At 36.5% G+C, this 27,932-nt stretch overlaps 1 protein-coding gene across 2 annotated transcripts in view; it reads left to right on the forward strand.

The window, feature by feature from the left end:
- LOC144443188 (katanin p60 ATPase-containing subunit A-like 2) overlaps window positions 1-25,355 on the forward strand; it is a 46,853-nt gene extending 21,498 nt beyond the window's left edge. Inside the window, exons 9-14 of one of the 2 annotated variants that reach the window (XM_078132573.1) lie at window positions 1,880-1,974; window positions 2,191-2,298; window positions 6,920-7,085; window positions 15,592-15,694; window positions 19,128-19,160; window positions 22,851-25,355. In XM_078132573.1, the coding sequence (XP_077988699.1) occupies window positions 1,880-1,974; window positions 2,191-2,298; window positions 6,920-7,085; window positions 15,592-15,694; window positions 19,128-19,160; window positions 22,851-22,993 (648 nt within the window). In that variant the 3' untranslated portion in view covers window positions 22,994-25,355. The remainder of the gene's footprint in view (window positions 1-1,879; window positions 1,975-2,190; window positions 2,299-6,919; window positions 7,086-15,591; window positions 15,695-19,127; window positions 19,161-22,850) is intronic. The other variant, XM_078132574.1, reaches the window with a different exon arrangement.
- Window positions 25,356-27,932: the final 2,577 nt, after the last annotated feature.

Below are 27,932 nucleotides of genomic sequence, written 5' to 3' on the forward strand. Positions count from 1 at the left end.
TAGTATTGACTGGTATAGTATAGTCTGTTATACCAGTGACTATGTTATACCATTGACTATGTTATACTACTGACTTGTATACCATTGACTACGTTATCACATTGACTATGTTATCACATTGACTACGTTATCACATTGACTACGTTGTCACATTGACTACGTTATCACATTGACTACGTTGTCACATTGACTACGTTGTCACATTGACTATGTTGTCACATTGACTACGTTGTCACATTGACTACGTTGTCACATTGACTACGTTGTCACATTGACTACGTTATCACATTGACTACGTTATCACATTGACTACGTTATCACATTGACTATGTTATCACATTGACTATGTTATGCCTCTGACTCTGGTATATTGACTTCTAGATTGGCATAATTCCATGATGGACACTTTGCTTTCAATGGCAATTGCAATTCCTACAATTATGAGTTTTGTGATACAATTATAATTTTAGTGATATGAGTTCTTAGTACAACTAAGTATCAGTCAAACTATACTGATATGAGTTCTTAGTACAACTAAGTATCAGTCAAACTATACTGATATGAGTTCTTAGTACAACTAAGTATCAGTCAAACTATAGTGATATGAGTTCTTAGTACAACTAAGTATCAGTCAAACTATAGTGATATGAGTTCTTAGTACAACTAAGTATCAGTCAAACTATAGTGATATGAGTTCTTAGTACAACTAAGTATCAGTCAAACTATACTGATATGAGTTCTTAGTACAACTAAGTATCAGTCAAACTATAGTGATATGAGTTCTTAGTACAACTAAGTATCAGTCAAACTATAGTGATATGAGTTCTTAGTACAACTAAGTATCAGTCAAACTATACTGATATGAGTTCTTAGTACAACTAAGTATCAGTCAAACTATACTGATATGAGTTCTTAGTACAACTAAGTATCAGTCATACTATAGTGATATGAGTTCTTAGTACAACTAAGTATCAGTCAAACTATAGTGATATGAGTTCTTAGTACAACTAAGTATCAGTCAAACTATACTGATATGAGTTCTTAGTACAACTAAGTATCAGTCAAACTATAGTGATATGAGTTCTTAGTACAACTAAGTATCAGTCAAACTATACTGATATGAGTTCTTAGTACAACTAAGTATCAGTCAAACTATAGTGATATGAGTTCTTAGTACAACTAAGTATCAGTCAAACTATACTGATATGAGTTCTTAGTACAACTAAGTATCAGTCATACTATACTGATATGAGTTCTTAGTACAACTAAGTATCAGTCAAACTATACTGATATGAGTTCTTAGTACAACTAAGTATCAGTCATACTATACTGATATGAGTTCTTAGTACAACTAAGTATCAGTCAAACTATACTGATATGAGTTCTTAGTACAACTAAGTATCAGTCAAACTATAGTGATATGAGTTTGTAGTACAACTAAGTATCAGTCAAACTATACTGATATGAGTTCTTAGTACAACTAAGTATCAGTCAAACTATACTGATATGAGTTCTTAGTACAACTAAGTATCAGTCAAACTATACTGATATGAGTTCTTAGTACAACTAAGTATCAGTCAAACTATAGTGATATGAGTTCTTAGTACAACTAAGTATCAGTCAAACTATAGTGATATGAGTTCTTAGTACAACTAAGTATCAGTCAAACTATACTGATATGAGTTCTTAGTACAACTAAGTATCAGTCAAACTATAGTGATATGAGTTCTTAGTACAACTAAGTATCAGTCAAACTATAGTGATATGAGTTCTTAGTACAACTAAGTATCAGTCAAACTATAGTGATATGAGTTCTTAGTACAACTAAGTATCAGTCAAACTATACTGATATGAGTTCTTTTCTGTATTTCTCCAACAGGTGTTGTTTGAGTTAGCTCGTTTCCATGCACCATCTACTATATTTCTTGATGAACTAGAATCCATAATGAGTCAAAGAGGTGGTCAAGCTGGAGCGTAAGTTCATATTTTTTCATTCATTCTTTAGAATGATTTTAGGATATTATGTCCACATAGTCTGGTGCATTTACAGTGTACATATATCAATACTGAGTCTGGTGCATTTACATTGTACATATATCAATACACCATGCACTTGTGTCTAGACCATAGGAATTAAAGTCTATACATTCTGTCATTTACAAATTTACATGCTATCTATTGTCAATTCAGGGAACATGAAGGCAGCAGACGAATGAAAACAGAATTGTTAGTTCAGATGGATGGGCTTGCCAAGTCAGATGATTTAGTATTCCTCTTAGCAGCATCCAATTTACCATGGTAAGAAATTTGCATATGTCACAGACAAGTAAAGACAGATTGGTAACAAGCCTTCTCCCATTGTTCGATCATAGCCTCAGGTAAATATTACTCTATTGTCATGGAAATAACTTTCCAACCTGAGAATCTGCCCGAATTCAATATAGTCTCGCATAAATCAACAAACCACACGATACTACATGATATTTCGATGGGAAAGTTGGCTACCCTACTGACGGAATCATCAAATCAATATCGGCACTTGAACTCTCATTCGAACTTGAAGCCGACTCAGATCAAATATCATTGACATGTAAACACATGCTGTCTCGTGTTGTCGACCGACACTATAAACATAAACATGTGTTTTGCAGGTAATTTTCCAGGTCACAGTAGACACAACACTGTTGCAACAACCCTTACAGAAATGGTCTATAGTATTCTTATAGGATTCCTATAAGACCTATAATAATCCTATAGGATTCCTATAGGACTGATCGTTCCTATAGGACTGTCCTAAAAGATTCCTTTAGGACTATCCTAATTCCTATAGGAATTGTAAAGTATTCCTTTAAGAAAGGGGCCAAAATCCTGTAAGATCTTATAGGAATAATCTTTTAGGAATGCTTTAGGAACTTTCCATAAGGGAAAAATTAGTGTTGTTTCTTTTTATGTTGATTGCGACAGGGGTATATGCATGCATGTTATGAACAAAATGAAAACAATCGACTCTCAGTACCATGCTGGAAAGCAAAACATACAATAAGACAACACATTGTTTTCCAAGAAAAATTACAATCATACTGAAGATATTTTATGATGTGAAGCAAGCTTGCCTTCTTTATTAGTTAAAACATCATTTTCAAAGTATTTTGTATGTTTTCCATTGTACAGTTTCACTTTGATCATGGCCACACTTGTACCGCTGTGGGGTTGGTGGGAACTCCGCTTCGGTAAATTGATTGGGGAAACCGTTAACAGCTTGTGTATTCATTTTGATATGGGTGATGAATGCATAGACCCTCATGTAAACATGGGAAATGTTATGACTATTGAATAAAGTATGTACTTTTCTGACAAAAATCCCAGTGGGTAGGACAAAAATCCCAGAGTGTAACTTACTGTAGAGTCATAGAAAAGAATTTGCCCTATCGTCAGAGTTTGTCATACAGTGTGTAACTAATTCCATATTTCTGCATTTTTAAATCAAATATGTTCATTATATATTCATGATTTTGACCGTCCCAGATAAGCAAGTTTTACAAGGCAATGACTCGGCTAAATCTCAATCGATTTTCGAGCTGTTTCTGCAGAAATTGTTGGCTTCCCGTTGAAAATAAGGCTATCGAACCTTTGACCCTTAGCGATGACACAGTGCTGTTTAAACAACAAAACACCAATAGTACCCGAAAAGGGACTTCAGTAGCTTTTGATGTAACATTGAAAGTGCTAGAGACCCTTGTAACATACCCTAGGTAAGGATCGAGCTGTTAATCCCCAGTTTAACACCTCAAACAATAGCCATTACCAATCTGCCTTCTTACTTGTCTGTGCATATATGTACCAGTTAATTGTTATGATATTCAATGGTTTCAGCATAGCTGAATTAAGGATAAGGAATGCTATAGACATTAGAAAATACATATCTTGTAGTCTGTGTATGTGTACATGCATATCAAAGTGGTAGTGTGTGTGTGTGTGTGTGTGCACGCGCATGCACGTGTGTGTATTTGTGTGTGTGTATGTTTGTATATTAAGTAACTTGAAAAACACAATTGCCAATGTACTCTGTAGGGATGCTGCTATGCAAATTGGGTTTCAAAAGTGTCATTCTTGAAAAAAATAACCGAAGACTTAAATGTATGGATGCTTATAAAATTGTGTGAACTCTGTGTTTGGTCACTCTGCAGGACCTGGAATAACAAAGCCTTGAACACTCACTAAATTGAGATTTCAAATGTTCCCTCAGTATTCATTACCTACTACTACTATGTTTGACTTAGTCATTGTCAACATATAATTGAAACTTGCTGTTACAGACATGTAAAGCATTTGTTTTGTATAGTATACATGTAACTCAGATGTACCCTTTGGAAGGTAGCCAAATAATGCCAACACATGATGACAGTACTTCTGTTAATATTAACCCAGCATACTATAATGAAAATAGCAACCAATAGCATATGATCATTGGCTATCAGGGCAAATAGAAAACAGGAAGTTTGAATGATGACAGCTGATCACTTAAATCTACACCACCCATGTACTTATATCAAATTACAGAATTTAAAGTAAAGAAAGTTTCCTCATCATCCATCATAGCATTTTGACCTGATTAGGAATTTGTTATAAGGTTTAGTCAACAGTTTTAATGACATATTAAAATTTGAATATTCGGCTCAGCCTGTTTAAACCCTAAACAGGATTTCAAATCTTGAAGGTGCTAGACCATGTAGGCCACACTAGGATCACGTTGGGTGGCAAAATGGCAAATATTGAAAGTGCTAGACCGTTTAGGCCACACTAGGATCCCAGTGGGTGGCAAAATGGCATATATTAAAAGTGCTAGACCATTTAGGCCACACTTGGATCCCAGTGGGTGGCAAAATGGCAAATATTAAAAGTGCTAGAAACACCGTTTAGGCCACACTGGAATCCCATTGAGTGGCAAAATGGCAAATATTAAAAGTTTTAGACTGTTTAGGCCACACTGGGATCCCAGTGGGTGGCAAAATGGCAAATATTAAAAGTTCTAGACCGTTTAGGCCACACTGGGATCCCAGTGGGTGGCAAAATGGCAAATATTAAAAGTTCTAGACCGTTTAGGCCACACTTGGATCCCAGTGGGTGGCAAAATGGCATATATTAAAAGTTCTAGACCGTTTAGGCCACACTGGGATCCCAGTGGGTGGCAAAATGGCAAATATTAAAAGTGCTAGACTGTTTAGGCCACACTGGGATCCCAGTGGGTGGCAAAATGGCATATATTAAAAGTTCTAGACTGTTTAGGCCACACTGGGATCCCAGTGGGTGGCAAAATGCAAATATTAAAAGTGCTAGACCGTTTAGGCCACACTGGGATCCCAGTTTGTGGCAAAATGCAAATATTAAAAGTGCTAGACCGTTTAGGCCTCATGTACTGGGATCCCAGTGGGTGGCAAAATGGCAAATATTAAAAGTGCTAGACTGTTTAGGCCACACTGGAATCCCATTGGGTGGCAAAATGGCAAATATTAAAAGTGCTAGAAACACCGTTTAGGCCACACTGGGATCCCAGTGGGTGGCAAAATGGCAAATATTAAAAGTGCTAGACTGTTTAGGGCACACTGTGATCCCAGTGGGTGGCAAAATGGCAAATATTAAAAGTGCTAGACTGTTTAGGCCACACTGGGATTCCAGTGGGTGGCAAAATGGCAAATATTAAAAGTGCTAGACTGTTTAGGCCACACTGGGATCCCAGTGGGTGGCAAAATGGCAAATATTAAAATTGCTAGACTGTTTAGGCTACACTGGGATCCCAGTTGTGAGATATTGTCTTCTGTTTCACATGTAGCAGACGTTGCCAATATGCTTATTTTAGGAAATATTTAGAATGTGTTATTAAAAGTTTGTGTTGAAAATTATAGTCATATCTATAAGATGAAAAAATACCTTGCACAGAAGTTTTTGATACTTGTCAAGTATGTTTTAGTGCAGGTGCATCTTTTACATTTTGATGGCAGGCTGAGATGAACCTTTTCCAACTCTGTTTTTTTTTTTAACTTCCAAGAGCTGCAAATGTAAAATGTTGTCTGTCATATTTGTCTGTCATTTAATACTAGTAAGAATTTACATGAAAAAGTTACATATCATTGTGATAACCACAAACCAAAACACAGTCATGTCACAAAGAATATTTTCAGTACAGTGTAAAGGTAATTTCACACATTAAATGAACCAAATTTCAGTAGATAGTAGCATACATGAAAGACACTGGTATTTTCAGACAAAAAACAATCTGTACCACTCAATTCGCCCATTTCAATTTATCATTACATTAACAGTTTATTAAAAGAAAATTAAAATTTGACTGTTTTTGTTTTTCATTTTATTAACTTGTGAGCAACTGTTGTTTGTAGCCGCCGCTGTTGTTGTTGTTGTTGTTGTTGTTGTTGCTGTTGAAAAAGGAAGACCAACATTTTAAAAGCTTATTTTCCCATGTTTGAAAAGTCATGATGTCAATTTATTTTCAGGTACCCCCCCCCCCCCTACAACCCATAACATTTTTTCAGGTACCCCTCCCCACACACTATCCATATATTTTCAAGTCCCCCCCTAAAATCTCCCCCCCCCCCCCAACAAGTTTTTGTGAAAGCAGCCTTACATGTACATGATCCATTGTGGGAAATAGCGGTGAATTCACAACATGATCCCATTACATGTACATGATCCATTGTGTGAAACAGTGGTGAATTCACAACATGATCCCATTACATGTACATGATCCATTGTGGGAAATAGTGGTGAATTCACAACATGATCCCATTACATGTACATGATCTATTGTGGGAAACAGTGGTGAATTCACAACATGGTCCCATTACATGTACATGATCTATTGTGGGAAATAGTGGCAGATAAACTACATGTACTTTGTTTTCAGGGAATTAGACCATGCTATGTTGAGAAGGCTTGAGAAGAGAATTATAGTGGATTTGCCAATATCTGAAGCCAGAAAAAAGATGTTCGAGACCTTCCTGCCACCAGTTATTAATCCCGAACAACCCCTTTCGTTAACAGCCAGTTTAAACTATGACCTATTGGCAGAGGTAAGCAAGAAGTATTTTGTATTTTTAGCACAAGTGAACTGATAATTTCAGTAGTGCTGTAAGCATGGTGTGGTGTCTCTCCATCCATCCATCTGTCCCTGTGTGTGTGTGTGTGTGTGTGTGTGTGTGTGTGTGTGTGTGTGTGTGTGTGTGTGTGTGTGTGTGTGTTGGGGGGGGGACAACTTAAACTACAAAAATGTCCGACCGATTGCCTTGGTATTTGATGGGGACATTCCTTTCGTTGTGTAGGTGGGAAAATGTTCAAAGCAAAATGATCGCCTCACAGGTACGTGATTTGGGTTTTAAAAGTCATTTTTGGTCAAAAAACTTAATCTATTGGGCAGATTGGTCTGAAATCTGGTGGGAACATTCTTAGGGGTGTGTAGATTAACATTTGTTCATGACATGACATGAACAATTGAACAGATTGTAACAAGTGTTTATAATGTCTCATCTTCAAGTTTATGTGCTAAGTAAAGTATGAATATTTTCTAAAAACTACACATGCAGGAATATAATGAAATGGCGTCTTGTGGTGTCACTGTTTCATTATTGTGTATTATTTGAAAGTGCATCAAACTTAGTAGAATTTAGGAAGTTATGTCAATTTGTTACCATGGCAACTGATTTTCATAGAATGGTAACTTTTTTGAACTCAGTATAACCAATTACTCCACATTGGATGGTCAATATGCAAATAAACCTGATTATTATTAAATTCATAACATTGTTTTGTCAGCAGAAAATATTTTACCAAAACAACATTTTTAAGCCTCCTGTATGTTTCCATGGAAACAGCTATCCTATTTTATACAATTTGTGATACATTGGATAGCACCAACTCTTACATGCCAAATCATGGAAAATCTTTTGCTTAATTTTAAAAATATGGAAAAATAATCCATATATTATGGTGATTTTGGTTACCATGGCAACTGATGTTCATAAAATTGCCCCTTTTTTGAACTCAGCATAACAAACCACCTTACTTATGGTGGTTGATATTCAGATAAACTTGATTATTATCGAAATTATTACGTAATATTATTTATTTATTATTTTAAAATATCTTTATTCAGGGTAAAAACTCAATAAGCGTTACAAACATCCGGTTTGGCTTCTTTCCATTGAGGCCCTCATACATCAAATCAACAGTCATGCAAAAGTCCACTTACAAATTCTAAAACACATTAGAACATAAAATACACACATTGTGACATTATACCTCCAGATAAATAAGATAACTGTCAGGCAGAAAAATTGTCTGTGTAATTGTCTTGGAAGTGTTTAAAAGTTTTAGCCTGCATGCTTTACATGTTCAGGTAACGAATTCCGTAGATTTCCTCCCTTATGACTGAATTTGGAGAGAGCATAGTTATTGTGAGTTGGTTTGATATAGACACTGCTAGCTTTACTAAAGTGGGTATTATAATCATGAATTTTGGAAACAAGTGTGAAGCATTGTAACAAATAGGGGGAACAGTACCATGGTAACATTTGTACATCATGGAACAAATGTGAAATTGATGTCTTTCTATCAACGAGTGCCATTCTAAAGTTTGTCTGACTTTAACAGAAGGGGTTTGTGGGTGGCAATTTAGGACTACCTTCCCTGCCCTGTTTTACAGGAGTGACTTCTTGAGAGCTGACCATAGCTTATCAGATTGTGACATACTTTTAAGAATAAGACTGTTATAAAAGTTTGATTTTGCACATTTCAATAATTTAGTGAGTTTGTTCCGTTGAGTTCTTTACTGATCATATAAATTCTGATTGTTTGTAGACCTAGCCTTTCTTTTAAGGTAGTCGTGTGTGTTGTATATATATGTGTGTTTTCTAATATCATCTGTAAGCCATGGTGAAGTGCAGCCATGAACTTTTGAGATACGCCAAGGGGCATGGATATCACAAATTGAATTGCAGAAACTTTTGAATACATTCCAAGCTATGTTACTATCAGTTACACATGTTAGTTTGAGCCAAGGAAATTTTCTAAGATCGTCAAGAAAATGTTGACTATTGATAATTTTAATGTTCCTGACCTTGATATATCTTGGCTTTGGTTTGTGTGTCTTTGCTCTGCAGTTACCGTAAATCATATAATGGTCCTTTGGTTTGGGTGTCTTCACTCTGTAGTTACCGTAAATCATATAATGGTCCTTTGGTTTGGGTGTCTTCACTCTGTAGTTACAGTAAATCATATAATGGTCCTTTGGTTTGGGTGTCTTCACTCTGCAGTTACAGTAAATCATATAATGGTCCTTTGGTTTGTGTGTCTTCACTCTGTAGTTACCGTAATTCATATAATGGTCCTTTGGTTTGTGTGTCTTCACTCTGTAGTTACCGTAAATCATATAATGGTCCTTTGGTTTGGGTGTCTTCACTCTGCAGTTACAGTAAATCATATAATGGTCCTTTGGTTTGTGTGTCTTCACTCTGTAGTTACCGTAATTCATATAATGGTCCTTTGGTTTGTGTGTCTTCACTCTGTAGTTACCGTAATTCATATAATGGTCCTTTGGTTTGTGTGTCTTCACTCTGTAGTTACCGTAAATCATATAATGGTCCTTTGGTTTGGGTGTCTTCACTCTGCAGTTACAGTAAATCATATAATGGTCCTTTGGTTTGTGTGTCTTTGCTCTGTAGTTACCGTAAATCATATAATGGTCCTTTGGTTTGGGTGTCTTCACTCTTTAGTTACCGTAAATCATATAATGGTCCTTTGGTTTGGGTGTCTTCACTCTGTAGTTACCGTAAATCATATAATGGTCCTTTGGTTTGGGTGTCTTCACTCTGTAGTTACCGTAAATCATATAATGGTCCTTTGGTTTGGGTGTCTTCACTCTGCAGTTACCGTAAATCATATAATGGTCCTTTGGTTTGGGTGTCTTCACTCTGTAGTTACAGTAAATCATATAATGGTCCTTTGGTTTGGGTGTCTTCACTCTGTAGTTACCGTAAATCATATAATGGTCCTTTGGTTTGGGTGTCTTCACTCTGCAGTTACCATAAATCATATAATGGTCCTTTGGTTTGGGTGTCTTCACTCTGTAGTTACAGTAAATCATATAATGGTCCTTTGGTTTGGGTGTCTTCACTCTGTAGTTACCGTAAATCATATAATGGTCCTTTGGTTTGGGTGTCTTCACTCTGCAGTTACCGTAAATCATATAATGGTCCTTTGGTTTGGGTGTCTTCACTCTGTAGTTACAGTAAATCATATAATGGTCCTTTGGTTTGGGTGTCTTCACTCTGTAGTTACAGTAAATCATATAATGGTCCTTTGGTTTGGGTGTCTTCACTCTGTAGTTACAGTAAATCATATAATGGTCCTTTGGTTTGGGTGTCTTCACTCTGTAGTTACCGTAAATCATATAATGGTCCTTTGGTTTGGGTGTCTTCACTCTGTAGTTACCGTAAATCATATAATGGTCCTTTGGTTTGGGTGTCTTCACTCTGTAGTTACCGTAAATCATATAATGGTCCTTTGGTTTGGGTGTCTTCACTCTGCAGTTACCGTAAATCATATAATGGTCCTTTGGTTTGGGTGTCTTCACTCTGTAGTTACCGTAAATCATATAATGGTCCTTTGGTTTGGGTGTCTTCACACTGTAGTTACCGTAAATCATATAATGGTCCTTTGGTTTGGGTGTCTTCACTCTGTAGTTACAGTAAATCATATAATGGTCCTTTGGTTTGGGTGTCTTCACTCTGTAGTTACAGTAAATCATATAATGGTCCTTTGGTTTGGGTGTCTTCACTCTGTAGTTACAGTAAATCATATAATGGTCCTTTGGTTTGGGTGTCTTCACTCTGTAGTTACAGTAAATCATATAATGGTCCTTTGGTTTGGGTGTCTTCACTCTGTAGTTACCGTAAATCATATAATGGTCCTTTGGTTTGGGTGTCTTCACTCTGTAGTTACCGTAAATCATATAATGGTCCTTTGGTTTGGGTGTCTTTGCTCTGCAGTTACAGTAAATCATATAATGGTCCTTTGGTTTGGGTGTCTTTGCTCTGTAGTTACCGTAAATCATATAATGGTCCTTTGGTTTGGGTGTCTTCACTGTGTAGTTACAGTAAATCATATAATGGTCCTTTGGTTTGGGTGTCTTCACTCTGTAGTTACCGTAAATCATATAATGGTCCTTTGGTTTGGGTGTCTTTGCTCTGCAGTTACAGTAAATCATATAATGGTCCTTTGGTTTGGGTGTCTTCACTCTGTAGTTACAGTAAATCATATAATGGTCCTTTGGTTTGGGTGTCTTCACTCTGTAGTTACCGTAAATCATATAATGGTCCTTTGGTTTGGGTGTCTTTGCTCTGTAGTTACCGTAATTCATATAATGGTCCTTTGGTTTGGGTGTCTTCACTCTGTAGTTACCATAAATCATATAATGGTCCTTTGGTTTGGGTGTCTTCACTCTGCAGTTACAGTAAATCATATAATGGTCCTTTGGTTTGGGTGTCTTCACTCTGTAGTTACCGTAATTCATATAATGGTCCTTTGGTTTGGGTGTCTTCACTCTGTAGTTACCGTAAATCATATAATGGTCCTTTGGTTTGGGTGTCTTCACTCTGCAGTTACAGTAAATCATATAATGGTCCTTTGGTTTGGGTGTCTTCACTCTGCAGTTACCGTAAATCATATAATGGTCCTTTGGTTTGGGTGTCTTCACTCTGCAGTTACCGTAATTCATATAATGGTCCTTTGGTTTGGGTGTCTTCACTCTGTAGTTACAGTAAATCATATAATGGTCCTTTGGTTTGGGTGTCTTCACTCTGTAGTTACCGTAAATCATATAATGGTCCTTTGGTTTGGGTGTCTTCACTCTGTAGTTATCGTAAATCATATAATGGTCCTTTGGTTTGGGTGTCTTCACTCTGTAGTTACAGTAAATCATATAATGGTCCTTTGGTTTGGGTGTCTTCACTCTGTAGTTACCGTAAATCATATAATGGTCCTTTGGTTTGGGTGTCTTCACTCTGTAGTTATCGTAAATCATATAATGGTCCTTTGGTTTGGGTGTCTTCACTCTGTAGTTACCGTAAATCATATAATGGTCCTTTGGTTTGGGTGTCTTCACTCTGCAGTTACAGTAAATCATATAATGGTCCTTTGGTTTGGGTGTCTTCACTCTGTAGTTACCGTAAATCATATAACGGTCCTTTGGTTTGGGTGTCTTTGCTCTGTAGTTACCATAAATCATATAATGGTCCTTTGGTTTGGGTGTCTTCACTCTGTAGTTACCGTAAATCATATAATGGTCCTTTGGTTTGGGTGTCTTCACTCTGTAGTTACCGTAAATCATATAATGGTCCTTTGGTTTGGGTGTCTTCACTCTGCAGTTACCGTAAATCATATAATGGTCCTTTGGTTTGGGTGTCTTCACTCTGTAGTTACCGTAAATCATATAATGGTCCTTTGGTTTGGGTGTCTTCACTCTGTAGTTACAGTAGATCATATAATGGTCCTTTGGTTTGGGTGTCTTCACTCTGTAGTTACAGTAAATCATATAATGGTCCTTTGGTTTGGGTGTCTTCACTCTGTAGTTACCGTAAATCATATAATGGTCCTTTGGTTTGGGTGTCTTCACTCTGTAGTTACAGTAAATCATATAATGGTCCTTTGGTTTGAGTGTCTTCACTCTGTAGTTACCGTAAATCATATAATGGTCCTTTGGTTTGGGTGTCTTCACTCTGTAGTTACAGTAAATCATATAATGGTCCTTTGGTTTGGGTGTCTTCACTCTGTAGTTACCGTAAATCATATAATGGTCCTTTGGTTTGGGTGTCTTCACTCTGTAGTTACCGTAAATCATATAATGGTCCTTTGGTTTGGGTGTCTTCACTCTGTAGTTACAGTAAATCATATAATGGTCCTTTGGTTTGGGTGTCTTCACTCTGTAGTTACAGTAAATCATATAATGGTCCTTTGGTTTGGGTGTCTTCACTCTGTAGTTACAGTAAATCATATAATGGTCCTTTGGTTTGGGTGTCTTCACTCTGTAGTTACAGTAAATCATATAATGGTCCTTTGGTTTGGGTGTCTTCACTCTGTAGTTACAGTAAATCATATAATGGTCCTTTGGTTTGGGTGTCTTCACTCTGTAGTTACAGTAAATCATATAATGGTCCTTTGGTTTGGGTGTCTTCACTCTGTAGTTACCGTAAATCATATAATGGTCCTTTGGTTTGGGTGTCTTCACTCTGTAGTTACAGCAAATCATATAATGGTCCTTTGGTTTGGGTGTCTTCACTCTGTAGTTACAGTAAATCATATAATGGTCCTTTGGTTTGGGTGTCTTCACTCTGTAGTTACAGTAAATCATATAATGGTCCTTTGGTTTGGGTGTCTTCACTCTGCAGTTACAGTAAATCATATAATGGTCCTTTGGTTTGGGTGTCTTCACTCTGCAGTTACAGTAAATCATATAATGGTCCTTTGGTTTGGGTGTCTTCACTCTGTAGTTACAGTAAATCATATAATGGTCCTTTGGTTTGGGTGTCTTCACTCTGTAGTTACAGTAAATCATATAATGGTCCTTTGGTTTGGGTGTCTTCACTCTGTAGTTACAGTAAATCATATAATGGTCCTTTGGTTTGGGTGTCTTCACTCTGCAGTTACAGTAAATCATATAATGGTCCTTTGGTTTGGGTGTCTTCACTCTGTAGTTACCGTAAATCATATAATGGTCCTTTGGTTTGGGTGTCTTTGCTCTGTAGTTACCGTAAATCATATAATGGTCCTTTGGTTTGGGTGTCTTTGCTCTGCAGTTACAGTAAATCATATAATGGTCCTTTGGTTTGGGTGTCTTCACTCTGTAGTTACCGTAAATCATATAATGGTCCTTTGGTTTGGGTGTCTTCACTCTGTAGTTATCGTAAATCATATAATGGTCCTTTGGTTTGGGTGTCTTCACTCTGTAGTTACCATAAATCATATAATGGTCCTTTGGTTTGGGTGTCTTCACTCTACAGTTACCGTAAATCATATAATGGTCCTTTGGTTTGGGTGTCTTCACTCTGCAGTTACCGTAAATCATATAATGGTCCTTTGGTTTGGGTGTCTTCACTCTGTAGTTACCGTAAATCATATAATGGTCCTTTGGTTTGGGTGTCTTCACTCTGTAGTTACAGTAAATCATATAATGGTCCTTTGGTTTGGGTGTCTTCACTCTGTAGTTACCGTAAATCATATAATGGTCCTTTGGTTTGGGTGTCTTCACTCTGTAGTTACCGTAAATCATATAATGGTCCATTGGTTTGGGTGTCTTCACTCTGTAGTTACAGTAAATCATATAATGGTCCTTTGGTTTGGGTGTCTTCACTCTGTAGTTACAGTAAATCATATAATGGTCCTTTGGTTTGGGTGTCTTCACTCTGTAGTTACAGTAAATCATATAATGGTCCTTTGGTTTGGGTGTCTTCACTCTGTAGTTACAGTAAATCATATAATGGTCCTTTGGTTTGGGTGTCTTCACTCTGTAGTTACCGTAAATCATATAATGGTCCTTTGGTTTGGGTGTCTTCACTCTGTAGTTACAGTAAATCATATAATGGTCCTTTGGTTTGGGTGTCTTCACTCTGTAGTTACCGTAAATCATATAATGGTCCTTTGGTTTGGGTGTCTTCACTCTGTAGTTACAGTAAATCATATAATGGTCCTTTGGTTTGGGTGTCTTCACTCTGTAGTTACAGTAAATCATATAATGGTCCTTTGGTTTGGGTGTCTTCACTCTGTAGTTACAGTAAATCATATAATGGTCCTTTGGTTTGGGTGTCTTCACTCTGTAGTTACCGTAAATCATATAATGGTCCTTTGGTTTGGGTGTCTTCACTCTGCAGTTACCGTAAATCATATAATGGTCCTTTGGTTTGGGTGTCTTCACTTCATTCAAAGTTGGTATTAGGACAGTGTTCTATGACATACATGTGCATATTCATTGTTGTTGTGATACGATCCAATATGGTCGCCTGGCAGCCATTTTGTTTGCGATTTTTCTATGTCCAAAGCCATAACTCAGACATGCTTGAACAGATCTCATTCAAAGTTGGTATTAGGACAGTGTTCTATGACATACATGTGCATCTTCATTTTCGTCGTGATACGATCCAATATGGCTGCCTGGCAGCCATTTTGTTTGCGATTTTTCAATGTCCAAAGCCATAACTCAGACATGCTTGAACAGATCACATTCAAAGTTGGTATTAGGACAGTGTTCTATGACATACATGTGCATATCCATTTTCATCGTGATATGATCCCCCATACCCGACCAATCCTTTATTGTTGTAGGCATGTTCCATGTCCAACAAGCAGACACAACATATCTAAGTTTGTTTGATTTAGGTTCACAAGTGTTGTTGCGTGATCAGAGTAGTGATAATTCCTTAAAACCCAATCATAGTGGGGACTATGTCATTCTCAATGACTTGTTACAACAAGAGTCTATGCTGATATGTCAAGACATACTAACATGTTACTATTTTGTTTTGTTAACAGAAAACACAGGGATACTCTGGCTCTGACATTAAGTTGGTTTGTAAAGAGGCTGCTATGAGACCAATACGTAAAATCTTCGATATTCTTGAGAACCATAGTACAAGTAGGTGATTTCTATTAAGCATACCATTGTCTGGCTATCAAAGCATGAAAACTTGCACTGTTGTCAAGAGATATCTCAATTTTAAACAGTACAGTCAATACTAGTAGGTTGATTCACTTACTGTGTTATCATGATGGATATGAACTAAAAGACAATTGACTTGATTTGGCCATAGAGAACCATAAGTTGATATACAAGTCACACATACAGTGGTTGATTTGGCCATAGAGAACCACAAGTTGATATACAAGTCACACATACAGTGGTTGATTTGGCCATAGAGAACCACAAGTTGATATACAAGTCACACATACAGTGGTTGATTTGGCCATAGAGAACCACAATTTGATATGCAAGTCACACACCCAGTGGTTCATTTGGCCATAGAGAACCACAGGTTGATATACCAGTCACGCACCCAGTGGTTCATTTGGCCAAAAATAGAGAACCATAAAGAAATTGCAGAAATGGCATATTGACATACAAGGGCATGTTAAATGCATGGAGAGCTTTTGCAACAACCAGATATAATGATGTACAAAAGTAGAACCATTGTAGATTGACAGTAAAACCATGACCCCGGCTTGTTGTATTGTGTTTGGTTCATACCAAGTATGTGAAGCTTATAAAATTCATTGAGACCATATAGAGCATTCACACTTAGCTAGTTATGTTGACTCTGAGTCGACTAAATCTTAACTGGACATAAGAAAAAAATATGAATAGTTGTGTCGGGTTAAACCTTTCACCACCATTGGCCTCATGGGATTGTTTGTTCCCCACCAGCCCCCCTCACTAACATAATGTGCTGAGTGAGTGTTATGTAATCAAACTGATATAAAACTACTTAGAGTTGCTTATTTTTTTAAAAATAAGGTATCATTTGAATGGAAAATAAATTGTCTACATCATAGTTGCAAATACATACATTCAAATATCACACACACAACCGAAATATGGATTAAAGTAACAAAATATTAATAAAACAAACATAGGTTGTTTATTTATTGACATATCACAAATAAACAAAATATTGATATTACAAATGAAATTCATAATACCAACATTTATGTTCCTACAAAACTTCTGTATACTGGTTAAATGGTCAAAATTGGCGAAAATTTGTCAGAAAATGATATTTTCAGTTGTAATAAATTTGAACAAAAATAATTAACAGCTCACTAATCCGATTACGATGCAATAGTCGACCCTGCACTGGCCATTAAAGGGGCAAAAATATCTGAAGTCGTCACCCCAATACCTTCTGAAAAATCAGTTTGTGTAATTATATATCATTATTTGACAGAATAACAAAAATTTATCATCAAATTTATGCTCAAAATCAGTATACGAGTCCGAATCGGGACGCCAAGGTGACACTTTTTGCCGACATGCTTACCCACAAAAGCAAATATGCAGTCGGGACTTTGAAGTTACATTGCGATAATCTGATCCTTCCATATACTGCATCGAGTTCACTCAGCCATCTCCTTGTACAAAACACCGTATTCATAGTCAAAATTGAGTGGAAATTTCTACAAACAGCACCTTTATTTACATTGCAAACGATGTTAGTGGAGACAGATTTTGCTTCGATGATGTTGAAAATTGAATTTTACATCGAAAAACGCACATAAAAAATCCAATCGGAAAATCGCCCATATCATGCATAAGTTTCCCTCCACTGACCTCTACAAACTGAGCTAATACAAATACAAGTCATTATTGAGTTGTAACAAAAAGAAATAAAACCAAAATAATCCATGATATAGCCAAAATTACCCCCAGAATGTTAGCATGGGCGTCGGCATGGTCACAAGATTGCGTAAATTTGAATGACATTCAAAAATTCAACCATAAACTGCCGTCGGCAGCTCACACAGCCTTAGCCTTAGCTTACACACAAGTACAATGTGTTCCCATTGCTAAATACTTGTATTCAACGATGTATTTCGAGTCAAGTTCAGTCGAAATATCCAAAGATGGTAACATAATTTATATCGTACACCATGTTACAGGAGGCATTAATTACTTCTGCCATGTTGAAAGTCGATTTTGTGAGTGAAAAACACACATAAAATTATGATCGCTCGTCATTTGGATTGTACTCCAGATACCATTCACTGTCTCTCATTCAAAACGGCAGTATAGAAAAACAAGGTTAATAAGCATGTGTGGAACTATTTATGGCAACAATTTTTGCAGCAATAGCTGCCGTTAAATGAACTTTGGCGTTCCTGCAATAGCGGGAATTGGTGGGCACCCTAGAGAGCGTTCCCGCAATAGCGGGAATTGGTGGGCACCCTAGAGTGTTCCTGCAATAGCGGGAATTGGTGGGCACCCTAGAGCGTTCCCGCAATAGTGGGCATTGGTGGGCACCCTAGAGCATTCCCGCAATAGTGGGAATTGGTGGTGAGAGGGTTTTAAATTAGGTCAGGTGAAAGAGGGTAGTTTAGACCCGGCACAATTTTAAAGTCAACACCAATTTCCTTTTGATTATGAAAATGTATTTAGTTTCTTAGATAAGGAGAGTTTCCAGGGTCAAAGTATGGACATACGTTGCATACATACCTACCGGTACATATGTACATATGTCATACCTGTGAATGTGCCTAGTACCTACCTGCATATGTATGTATGTGTATATATGTATGTATGTGTATGTATGTTTGTATGTATGTGTATGTATGTATGTATGTATGTATGTATGTATGTATGTATGTATGTATGTATTATATGTGTATGTATGTACATTGTGTATATATGTACATGATGTAATACGTACATACGTACGTACGTACGTACGTACGTACGTACGTACATACATACATACATACATACATACATACATACATACATACATACATACATACATACATACAATGTACATACATACATACATACATACATACATACATACATACATACATACATACATACATACATACATACATACATACCGGTACATACATACATACATACATACATACATACATACATACATACATACATACATACATACATACATGTTTTACACAAAGAAATATTTCATTTGTGTCAAAGGGGAAGCAGCTAGAGTAACTTAAAGGTCTTTGTTTATATAAGCTGAGCTGCTAATCTTATTGTCTAGTTGTATCGTTTAAGGTTTAGATTGCACTGAGTCTTGGTGCACACTTTCAGGAGTTCAACATATAGACAACATGTTAGGAAAGGAAAGACCACATACTGTAACAGTAGACAAATAGTGCATGTTTTTATATTGTAGAAGTACAATCTGACTCGTCTTAGTAAACCTAATGTAAACTGTGAACTTGTCTTTGTTCAACCCACACTATAATCTAATCTATATTCATTTTTGTTTTCTCACACATTCTCTGTGTTGTTTATCTATTTTTCCTCACTTTATGCTAAATGACTGTGCTGATGCAAACAGGTGTAGGAACCCAGCCCAATCTATACTGGCATAGTGAGTACTTACTCTTACATTATGTAACTACTAACAAACTAAACGAATCAGATCCTCAGCTCAAGAATGATGTTAATAATAGTGAAATATTTTTTGTAAATCTTCATTTTGCATTTGGTTGCCAAATTACATTATCTAGACATATTATTCAGAACAATACAAACAAAATGAACAATAAATGTCAAGCAACAACCCACACCTAGAACAACAGCCAAACGATATATTACAAAGTTTACAACAGGGATGGGTAATCAAGTGAATAAACATTCAAAAACACATATATGTCTAGCAACAAGACCATGCCCATAGCAACAGTCAAATGATGGTGTATATTGCAAAGATAACAACATGGATAGCAAGGCAAGTGGATAAACATTAAAAGAAGTGATGTATATATCAACTAAAGACCACAGCAAAAGCCAAATACTAGTGCCCTTAACCTTTGGCAGTTTGCTAAAATAACAGCAATGAGTCAAGCTTTGAAACCAAAACAGAAATGTGCACAGCAACCATGTTAACATTCACAACAACCATGGAAACACTCACAGCAACCATGTAAACACTCACAACAACCATGGAAACATTCACAACAACCATGGAAACACTCACAACAACCATGTAAACACTCACAACAACCATGTAAACACTCACAGCAACCATGTAAACACTCACAACAACCATGGAAACACTCACAACAACCATGGAAACACTCACAGCAACCATGTAAACACTCACAACAACCATGGAAACATTCACAACAACCATGGAAACACTCACAACAACCATGGAAACACTCACAACAACCATGTAAACACTCACAACAACCATGGAAACATTCACAACAACCATGGAAACACTCACAACAACCATGGAAACATTCACAACAACCATGGAAACACTCACAACAACCATGGAAACACTCACAACAACCATGTTAACACTCACAACAACCATGTTAACACTCACAGCAACCATGTAAACACTCACAGCAACCATGGAAACACTCACAACAACCATGGAAACACTCACAACAACCATGGAAACACTCACAACAACCATGGAAACACTCACAACAACCATGTTAACACTCACAACAACCATGTTAACACTCACAACAACCATGTTAACACTCACAACAACCATGGAAACACTCACAACAACCATGGAAACACTCACAACAACCATGGAAACACTCACAACAACCATGGAAACACTCACAACAACCATGTTAACACTCACAACAACCATGTTAACACTCACAACAACCATGTAAACACTCACAACAACCATGTTAACACTCACAACAACCATGTAAACACTCACAGCAACCATGGAAACACTCACAACAACCATGGAAACACTCACAGCAACCATGGAAACACTCACAACAACAACGGTTACCATGATTATCTAGTGCAAAGGTAACAACAGGGATGGGTATGAATTAACTTGTCAAGACAGAGAATGTCTTATCAATGTCAATCAAACCTACAGAAGATTACGTCATCGTTCATTGAACAGCTGGTCATAGCAACTCATCTGCTTACTATCTGATGTATGAATATGACTTGAGTGATTGCTTTATTTACCTCAAATTTCCTTTGTTTGTTGTCATTTGTTTTTGAGTTTGTTGTTTTGGGAATGAATGACTTCCTACATCTGACTAATTCTGGTGTATGTCAACACTGTGGAATGACATCAATAAAGACAATAATTGTCTGTGTACTTTGTGTTTTCTGACACAATACTACAAAGAAATATATCCTAGAGTTGTAACTTCACTTTGGACTAACACTTTGATTGGGCTTTGATTGACACACACACACACACACACACACACACACACACACACACACACACACACACACTGTGTCCAGTGTATGTGTACATGTATATAATACATGATAGAATAGCGACATATGGCCATACGATTGACTGCTGTCTTTTTCTGCCTGTTCATGTGCACATGCAAAGTTTTCCCCTGTTAGCTATTCAAGTGCTACAAACCTAACTTGGTGAGCCAGCAAGTCGGTTATAATAAACATTGTTTGCATCTCTAAAGCTTTTTATAATGTCACTGATAATAGGTCAATAAAACTGATAACAACTGATATAACATTGAGCTTAGCTTTACCTGATATGATTTACTCCTTGTAAATTATATTACTAAGATGAAATCTGGGAAGGGTAGATAAGTGAAAACAGATTCAATAAATGTATAAGCTATGCCATGGCAACAGTCAATTTGACGCATATGATAGAATATATGTTAAAGGTAACAACCAGACTGGATAGGCAACCAGGTAAACATAAACAAACAAAAAATGTACATGTACAGTTGTGCTACATTGGTGCTATTTTTTTAGTTGTCAAGTAAAAGTAGTCCAGAAATTCTGTCTTCTGCCTGTACTTTCACTGTCTGTCACATCTATTTGATTGTTTGATGATGATGATGATGATGATGATGATGATGATGATGATGATGATGATGATGATGACAACAGTCTGCTTCAGATATCCCCACTGAATGTTTTCCTAGGTCATAGCAACTATGACTATCATGCCATAGCAACTATGACTATCATGCCCATAGCAACCATGACTATCATGCCATAGCAACTATGACTATCATGCCATAGCAACTATGACTATCATGCCCATAGCAGCTATGACTATCATGCCATAGCAACTATGACTATCATGCCATAGCAACTATAACTATCATGCCATAGCAACTATGACTATCATGCCATAGCAACTATGACTATCATGCCCATAGCAGCTATGACTATCATGCCGTAGCAACTATGACTATCATGCCCATAGCAGCTATGACTATCATGCCATAGCAACTATGACTATCATGCCCATAGCAACTATGACTATCATGCCATAGCAACTATGACTATCATGCCCATAGCAGCTATGACTATCATGCCATAGCAACTATGACTATCATGCCATAGCAACTATGACTATCATGCCATAGCAACTATAACTATCATGCCATAGCAACTATGACTATCATGCCATAGCAACTATGACTATCATGCCATAGCAACTATGACTATCATGCCATAGCAACTATAACTATGACTATCATGCCATAGCAACTATGACTATCATGCCATAGCAACTATGACTATCATGCCCATAGCTACTAGCAATGGTATTCTTGGGTCAGAAATTCATTTCACAATAAGTATAATCACACTGGAACCACATTTTAATTTAGCTTGTCTAGGTCATTTCTTTGTTGATCCTTAGATAAGTTTCAGCATATTTCCATAAATGTCTCAGAAAATGTATACATATGTATCTGCCAAATAATCACTTCATCACTTAAGTACCAGTATGCACTGGACACAGGATTTACAAGCCTATATGTCCAGATCCAAGTGTTAAGAGTTCTTTTGAAGATGGCTTGTATGTGTTGTGTAATTTGGCTTTGTAATCACATTTAATAGCTTGCCCTCTCCAAAAACTGTCTAGGCACAGTTCAAAACAGTAAATAGATGGTGCAGTAACTACTGAGTGAGGCAAATTGTTCCAAATTTAGACTAGTAAGTTGGTAAATGTATATTTCCAGATACTGAGGTGGCATTGTGGTTTCAATAATGTAGTTTTAGTCATATATAACCTGATTATCTAAAAACTATAACTTTTTATCATCACCTGTTACTATTTCAGATGATGTGGTGCCAGACCTGAAAGTTGATCCAATTACTACTCATGATGTAGAGAGTGCCCTTGCACACACCAAACCGTCAGCTGGAAAGATGAAAGAGGAATACAAAGCATGGCAGAAACAGTATGAATCTTGTATCAGTTAGAAATTGACTACAGCAAAATACATTTGGTATTTCTGCCAAATACACGCATTAAATGAGGAAATCCGTCCATAAGAAATGTTCAGTTCCTTTTGTAACTGTAATGAGTAGTTTGGAGATTTCAAGTAAATAAAAAAAGGACAAAGAACATCACAAACTAGATTTCTTGGTAATTATTATCTGTGACAGACACCACCTACAACGTCTAAATCATTGGACTCTGTCCTATTTATCTATGCTTTTGTGTACACAATTGTACACTATTAGCAATGATTAAGCCATGCACACAGGTTGATTTGATTCTTATCTGGTATTAATAAATGTGATAGTGTAATGGGTACAGGAATGCTTAACATGTCAAAATGGAAGCTGTGAGAACACATGGTATGGCAAAGAATTGTAATTAAAATTCAAGATGTGTGTGTGATGAATATTTTTAGAATTTACAACTCTTACATGAGGTGGAATCAAAATGATTTTTGATATATGTTTGTTTTAATGCACTGCCATGTTTGGGCCACTGTTATGCAGATGATATGAAATAGTTGAAATATTTGATTGAAACAACTCTTTTATCATGTTCTAAGGATATTTTAGGCCTGTTGATTACCCTGCAATGAAGCAAGTGGGTTTTTTTTTCAATAGCTAAGCTTCATTCAAAATGCAATGACTGAATTCTATTTCTTTGTGAAATAGAGACATTCCATATGTTCCATACTGTGTGTAGAGTGTGTTTTAGTGTTGCATATATTGTTGGAGTGAGAAGAAACTGAATGAGCAAGCAGTTAACCCTTTTACACCTAATGCCTTATTTTAGGGTATAGCTATATAGACTTCTTTGAAACCAGAATAATGCTGTTTATGTTTTACAAGTACTAGTACTTATGTTTACTGCATTACCAGTTTTATGATAGTTATAATCACATGTGATCTTGAATTCTGTGATAGTTCATGCTGTCATTTTCAGCTCATTTGTTAATGAACACATTAGTCAAATACTGCTTCCCTTATCAATGAATACTATGACAGAACCCTGTGGTGTGTGAGTGCATGTGTGGCGTCCTCTGGGTATTTTGCACAGAGGCTTACAGCCTTCTTTGTGTCCGTACTTTTACTCACTACGCTAGTGTAAGTGCAGCAGAAAATACTGCAAACACACATGCAAATACCACAGAGTACCCAGACTGGAACTCATGTGGCATGGGGTGCTGTTATTATTACACATGTTTATCTAAAATGGCAATTTTCCGTCCTCATTTACATATCATTTGCATGCAGGCATGCAATAATATTTTGGTATTGCACTGCAGTGAAAATACCACTAGTATGATTGCACACCAGTGCAAGTAATCTCTGGTATATATGTAATAATAGTATGTAATGATAATACAGCTAATACATATGCCCTTGTGTAATGTGTCTGCTTGTACTTGTACAATCATTTTGTGTGGTTTGGTAAATTCAACTTTTTTTTAGACAGGATTCAAAGAAATAATTAACAGTTAATTTGTAATTCTATTTACAAAATGTTGACACAATTTGAGTCAATGTGTGTATAACAGTACATTAAAAGATTAGTTTAAAAGATCATACACAAGTAACTAAGAATATACCTTGATTTGAATTCAACCAAGTACATATGGAAAACAAACACATGTCCTGCAAAGCTTGTTGATGTAGCTTTCAACTTTAATGAGTCATTTAGCATGTTTATTTGAAGCTGGGAGCTAGAGAAACTGTCCACCAACTGTAGTTATTACTTTTGTTGCTTTTTAGTAGCATAACTGTAGTACTATGGGCATGGTAAAGCGACTGTCTGTTAGCTCTAAAAATGAGTCTTTTGGTCAAAAATCGTAAATTCCAAAATATCAAGCAGATTGTACTGAAATTCAATGAGAACATATCTGGGGATGTGCAGACACAAGTGTATTCATGACATGGTGATCCTATCAGTGATAGGCAGATTAGGTCAATCATGACATGGTGATCCCATCAGTGATAGGCAGATTAGGTCAATCATGACATGGTGATCCTATCAGTGATAGGCAGATTAGGTCAATCATGACATGGTGATCCCATCAGTGATAGGCAGATTAGGTCAATCATGACATGGTGATCCCATCAGTGATAGGCAGATTAGGTCAATCATGACATGGTGATCCCATCAGTGATAGGCAGATTAGGTCAATCATGACATGGTGATCCCATCAGTGATAGGCAGATTAGGTCAATCATGACATGGTGATCCTATCAGTGATAGGCAGATTAGGTCAATTTCAAAAGATTTCAATTTTGGTCAAAAACTTATATCTTGGAAACTACATGTAATTACTTGTGTTACAATGCCATTAGTGCTATTTTTGCAGTGTGATGTATTTAATCTTTTGATATGTTTATTTGGAATTTGACATTTCTTTTTTTTTATATAAAGATAAAACTTTAACAAACTCAGGTGATTTCCTTGTCTTGTATAGTCAAACAAAGAACCAAACTATTGAATGCACAACCAAGCACCTAACAAATCTTCCACTTTGTTCTCTTCAGGATAGATTACAAGTATGATGGCTTAAATGTCCATACTGATTGACAACATAATCAACTAGGTTTAAACTGAATGCCTTCCGTAAGGGTGATATTAAGTTTTTTGTTCCTACACATAATAATTACTGGAATACAACAACCTTGTTATAGTAGGCTATTACTACATGATATACCCCTGAATTGGCAAAAAGGTGTGCCAAACTAAGATATCTGAAGTGACTTTGTGATATCAATCTATTTACGTAGTGGAAGATATGTACATATGTAATGGCTTTTGAAATGAAATTATTCAAATTTACAGGGATATGCATACATACAGACATACATACATTTACCCTTGCATACAGAACAAATGTATGGATTGCTTATTGGTATCATTTGAACATAATGAATTTTAGCTCTATATCTGTGAATTTTGAAGTTCCAGTAATTTAAAGTTAGTTGTCGAAAAAGTTGTTCAAATGTCCGCTACCTATTCTCAGTACAGGAAAGCTTGACTCGACTTCACTCCACCTTCGCGAACCCCTACACACCCACGATATGTACACTAGTTTCCACAGCAAATAATAAACACAATTCAAACCATCGTAACATTGCTAGTATGTTCCATCAACATATGTTCAAGTGTTATTGAAACTACTTCATCTGCGAGAAACATTGGTGTCATATTTGATGACAATTATACATTTCAACAACACATAATTACCACCTGCCGCACCATTCACTTCCTCCTTCGTAAAATTGGACACATCAGGAAATACCTCTCTCAGGATTCTTGTGCCACCCTCGTCCATGCTGTCATATCATCGAAGCTGGACTATTGTAATTCCTTACTATATGGTCTGCCTGACGTTCACTTACAGCGCTTACAATGTGCCCAAAATACGGCAGCTAGGATTATTACGCGCACCAGGAAATTCGAACACATAACCCCTATTCTAAAACAACTTCATTGGCTTCCAGTATCTCATCGGATTGTTTTCAAACTTCTGCTCTTCACTTATAAAGCCCTAAATGGAATCTCTCCACAATATCTCAAGAACCTAATTACACCTTGTTCTTCATTACGCACACTTCGTTCATCGGATAAATGCCTTCTGCATACACCCAAATGGAATCTGGTTTCCTATGGTCGCCGCTCCTTCTCTTCAGCAGCTCCTGACTTTGGAACTCTCTACCCCTGGACATTAAAACCTCTCCCAATGTTAATATTTTCAAAAGACGCTTGAAAACCCACATATTTCAGAGAGCTTTTTCATCTCCTTTCTAACTCTAAGCGCCACTGAACATTGTTTTCTTTGGATATTTGGCGCTATATAAATTTATTAGATAGATAGATAGATAGATAGATAGATAGATAGATAGATAGATAGATGTATCAGAAAGTTTACATACTTTATGGTAAGCATGATACCGGTCTATACTTTGATTCTATACAACTCGTTTACGCCGGCAATACCCTTTATGTAACACTCGGTACAAAGAATTTCGCGATACACGCCACAATGAGGTGAATTTCCATGGCTCTCAAGTTCGTTCAAAATATAAAATTCAGATCTGGACAGAAACTTATCAATATATATTTATATAAATTTATATATATATATTTAATAATTTCTTAGTTTGTTGTGTTCCTTGTCTACGGGCTAAATATAACAACGTTTGGACTAGAATATATCTCCGTACCTCCAAGGAAAGAACATATGTCTAAGTGTACAAGAGGCTTGGTAGTCAAAAATGGCATTTTCGAATATTTTGGTAACCAAAAAATTACGTCACTCATTACTTGTTGCGAGTTTCTGTTAGTTTCTAAAACATGTCGTAGTCGTTGACCATACAACTTTACATGGATCAGTCACCCAACCCATAAAGTCAGAAAATGCTGCCCTATAGTATTACACTTTATTGCAATAGGTAAGATAGAAGGTACGCAGACGACTAGACTACATATATGTTACAATCAAGTGGAATTTCAATAGTCACGTGACTGTCCTTTACAATCTGTCAACTTCGTTCACAGATTGTAACGTCGAAACGAAAAAAGCACAAAAAACATGATGGAATCACCACAATATGGTGTACATACAAATTTAGGCCAAAAATTGATAACATTGCGTACAAAAATAGTGAAAGGCATGTCCTACCTGTTACAGCTCTCGCAGCGGCAGCGAAGCGTTATGATATAAAAATTTATGTAAGCTGTTGGTTTTTCCGATTTAGGAGACGTAACGGCAGTGGCTTGGTGACTGTAAAAAAGTGGACACAGACACTTATGTTATGTTATCTAAATATTAATAATTTCCAATACTCAGAATGTGAGATGGCGTAGCTTATGGTGTACAACATTTCTAGTATAGTACACGTTTTTTTTGGACACATCCGGTTCTGGTAATTAGACGTC

Source organism: Glandiceps talaboti, chromosome 12 (genome assembly GCF_964340395.1).
Source record: "Glandiceps talaboti chromosome 12, keGlaTala1.1, whole genome shotgun sequence".
Taxonomy (NCBI): Eukaryota; Metazoa; Hemichordata; class Enteropneusta; family Spengelidae; genus Glandiceps; species Glandiceps talaboti.